The sequence below is a fragment of the Glycine max genome, chromosome 5 (genome assembly GCF_000004515.6).
Source record: "Glycine max cultivar Williams 82 chromosome 5, Glycine_max_v4.0, whole genome shotgun sequence".
Lineage (NCBI taxonomy): Eukaryota > Viridiplantae > Streptophyta > Magnoliopsida > Fabales > Fabaceae > Glycine > Glycine max.
This window is the reverse complement of record NC_038241.2, coordinates 7,236,852-7,241,078: the sequence shown is the minus strand read 5'-3', so window position 1 is coordinate 7,241,078 and position 4,227 is coordinate 7,236,852. Positions and strand designations below refer to the sequence as shown.

Sequence of the window (4,227 nt, the reverse complement as noted above, 5' to 3'; positions counted from 1 at the left end):
GAGACTACAAGTGTGCTCCAACCGATTGGATTAGAAACTAATTTTGTTCACGGTACATAATTGTCGTTGGCGAGGAAATTTTGCACATGGTGAGAATCGAATGCAAACTCTCCTTATAAATAGATCATTCTTACTCATGTGAATGCAGTGGGGCCTTACATCACTGCATCCACCCTTTAGGTTTTGCATAAGGCATGTGACTCATAATAAATCACCTTTTATAGGTTTTTTTATTTTGAAATAAATACTTATACTTTTTGTGTTCAAATTATTCTTTTTTCTTTTGTTTGGAAACTCTTTGTTTTAGATTATCAAAGACTTTTAATTTATCCAGCATAATTAATCATCTTGAATTCAAGTTTTAAGTATATAAATGTGTTAAATATTAAGAGGAAAAATTTGACAATCATAATATTCCTACAAGACTACTCCAATAATATTCTCTCTGGTGAAAAATATCTATTGTTTGAACCAAAAAATTTAATCAGCTAATTTTTAAGTTTTTAACTCCCAACTTTAGCTGTGATATAAGCTTTAACTAGCTTGGATAATAGTTCTATTAGCCGCACCCTTATTGTTAAATCTTATTTTTCTTAAATTAGTTAAATTTATATGTTAGATTAAAGTATTAAGAAGAAAAACCCGATAACTTCAACAAAAGGACATTGATAAAGTATATCTTGTTGAGAGGGACTTAAACTAGTTTTTTTTTTACTTACATTGTTTTTCTTTTTATAAAATAACGTTATCACCTTAATTAGTTAATAACATAAGGTCCAAATGCATCCTTGTGTCCATTAAAAAAAATCCATTTTGGTGTTATATCAAAATGGAAGAAGTTAATTATTAAAAAATTTAACTTCGATGGACTAAGTTAAAAAGAAAAATAATCAGATCAGGAAATCTATAATAATACACCTTTCTTTCTTTTTCACTACTACAAAAGATTTCGCTCTACTAAAAACTAAAATAAAGAAAACATAGATCATTCTAATTTCTATATCTATTAATGTCTAGCACTAGCATCTCTACTCTGTCTTCCTCCCTTAATTTCCATCTCTATTAAGATACAACGTTTCCACCACTCACTAATATTGTCCATTTTGAGATACTAATACAATGTCTCTCACTTTATTGATGAGAAAGACAGCATATACTGGCAAATTTATCTGTGGATTAATTGAGAAGGTACTCCAGGTGTGGCCAAATGAATAATGCAAAGTGCAATACCACACAACTGAAAGAGATTATAGTTCTCCTGTGTCAAAGGAGAAGCTTCACCTCTCCCAGTAAAACCTTGTTGGCACGTTGATGCTGCTTCCATAACCGAACTCATCCAAATCCTAGTTACATCATAGTTCCCAGAGAGGAAAACCCCTACAGAATTCACTATTGTCCATGCTGCATCAGAGTACAGCTCCAAGCAATCTGCCAAGCACCCCAGCGCAAAGTTATCAAGGCTTGTGCTGTCTAATAGCTTCTCTATGGTGGCCAAAGTGCTAGTCACATTCTCTAGTGCTAGCTCCATTGCAACCAACGCCAACCCTTCGAGATTCGCGGAGTGACTCACCGGAACCGCCGGAAGAGAAGTGGAGCATAGGTTGTAGCTCAAGATGATGGATTGGTTGGCACATTTTTGGCATGTTTGATTGATTATGTCCTTGGGTACATTCAAGGTGGTAGAGCTTTTTCCAAGAGGGAGTGTGATGAGAAACATGAAAGAGAAGCACAAGAAAGAAGGCTGTAACATCATTTGTTTGGTATAAACTGAAAAGGGTGTGAGTGTTAATTGGTGCTAAGTTATAGAAAGAATGTATGGTTAATATAAGTGAAAGATTTCAATTTTCAAGGAGGTAGTGGGAATTGTACTATCATAAAGGAAGTTTCCTTAACGGCTTTGTATTTGTTGCTTAATTAACCCTTGTATCCGTAACAAGAGAGTACTGTTTTAGCATTGACATTTGTTATTTAAGGCAATGTTGTGTTGCGTAAAATAGTGGGCTTCATTGGTTATTTCGTGGAAACGATTTTAACTGCGGAAGCTTCCTAAGATCATACAAAAGACAGATTCACTAAGGTCCAAGGGATACCGACAAGGATGTTTACGTTGTTATTGTAGTTTCTGAAGATGGAATTCTCAAAACCAGAGCATCTCCTATAAAATTAGTCATTTAGCTCAAATTACAAAAAAGTGAGGTACGAGCAACGATAGAAGAAAGAGGAAAGCGATGGATCTCCCATGTACCCTGATAAAACGAGCTAAAACTTCTTGTAGTGAACATTACCAAAAAAAATTGCTTTAACCTATGAAGTATAGATACTCCAAAAATGAAAAAGTATCGGTGTTGCTCGTCTCCTCCTCCGTCAACTCCTCAGTCTTTATGGCGATGGGGGTTCCTGGGAAACGCTCAAGTAAGTATACTCCCAATATAGTAAATAAGAATAATAAATGCTAGAATGAATATTTTTTTTACCTGAGCAACTCATCTTTTATATACAAATATAAATGGACACTTGATCCATGGGCCTTGCATCCCATGACTAATGATCCTTCTAACTTGGAAATAGTTGCTTAATGATGTTCACGAGGTAATCTGTTTTCTTTAATTGACTTCAATAACTTTTTCTACCTTTTTCAGTTTGCTATATTTGAGCACATGGAAATCAGCTGAGTTTGAAAAGTTTGTTTTGTCTTTTGTATATGTGTATTGCTAGTTTGAAATGTTTTTGGAGATTTCTTAAACATAGAAGTATAAAAAAATGATGGAAACTCACCTTATTTATACTTTATTCATGTTATTATTATTTGAAAAATAATAACAATAATGCCTAAAATAATTAATGATAATTGGTGTTTTGAAATTTAGCTCTTAATAGTATATTTGTTTTCATATGTTTAAATTTAAAATGTCCTAATTAAGTTGTTATTATTGTTGTTGAAAAGACTATTTTAGTCGTTACATGTTATATTGACTTAATTGTTGACTCATACAAAGGATTCTAATATTTATATTTTTGTGATTGCATTGTATGAATTGGTAGATGTAATTCAACTTTATGAGCATTAAAAACACAATTGTAACTCTTTAATGTTATATCTTACTTTGTTTATCACCTTGTGATCTAAATGTATTGTATTAGAATAAAAAGATGTTGACAAAGCTTCTTTCTACTCTATATGCCTTAAAAATGAATGACATGATTTGGAGGAAGTGAATATATATTTTTTTAGAGACAAAACATGTGTAGTTAGTGAGAATATGTACCTAATTAGAAATTTATATGAAATATAAATTGAAGGATTGTGCTTACCATAATGTGTTACATATGCACATATTTGTTTGTTCTACCTTGTTTATATTTTTAATTATTACATAGAATCTTCTATTAATTGTTAGAATTGAATTGTTTGCATGCAATAGTTCTTCTCTTTGAGTTTTGTGTGAAATCATATTTCTAGATATTGAATTGTGCAATGTGCAAATATGTTTAAATCTATAGTTGTTATTTGTATGTTGCTTTAATGATCATTGAATTACATAAATTCAAATATGGTTGTGCATCCGGTCATCAAATGAGTATGTCATACTTTTTATTTACTTGAAGATTTGTTAGTTATAGAGTGAATTTCGATGACGAAATTATTTAAGGAGAAAAAAAACGTAACATCTTAAAATTTTAATATAATAATTGTTATTAGTTTTAGTTTAAAAATTATTAGAATAAGAATTTATTTAAACTAAAATGATTATGATAATATATATATATATATATTTGGAATGATTGTATTATGATTTATTAAATATCGTTAAAATAATTGAATAAAAAAATTATGTATGTTTATTTATTTTATTTAAAATTGATCGAGTTAAACAATTATTTTATCAATAAAAAGATTAGGTAGTTAAGATTGTTGAAATTATTTTATAATTATAAAAGAAAGTGTGACAATTTTATCCTAATTAAAAAGATTAAAAGATTATTACTATTGTAAATATAATTATTATAGTAATAATATAACATTGTATATCTAGTTTGGATAAGATATTTGTTATATTTGAATTTGTGCTCATTGAGAATGATTTAAATCTTATCATGTTTTATCTTAATATATCTTGAAAGAAAATAAATAATTAGATGATGTTAATAATTAGATAAATCTTGATAATAGAGTAGTAAGAGATAAAGAAAGATTTGATTAGCCAAATCTATTGAAAATATATTTCA

General features: G+C 29.6%; 1 protein-coding gene across 1 annotated transcript; it reads right to left on the bottom strand.

Moving 5' to 3' along the window:
- Positions 1-875: 875 nt before the first annotated feature.
- Positions 876-1,794, bottom strand: LOC100305474 (putative invertase inhibitor). The gene has a single exon (NM_001248976.2). The coding sequence runs from the start codon at positions 1,751-1,753 to the stop codon at positions 1,166-1,168; it is 588 nt and encodes a 195-aa protein (NP_001235905.2). The 5' UTR covers positions 1,754-1,794; the 3' UTR covers positions 876-1,165.
- Positions 1,795-4,227: the final 2,433 nt, after the last annotated feature.

Bases quoted from the DNA above. Each gene is read 5' to 3' on its own strand.
- LOC100305474 (NM_001248976.2), bottom strand. From the start codon at position 1,753: ATGATGTTACAGCCTTCTTTCTTGTGCTTCTCTTTCATGTTTCTCATC.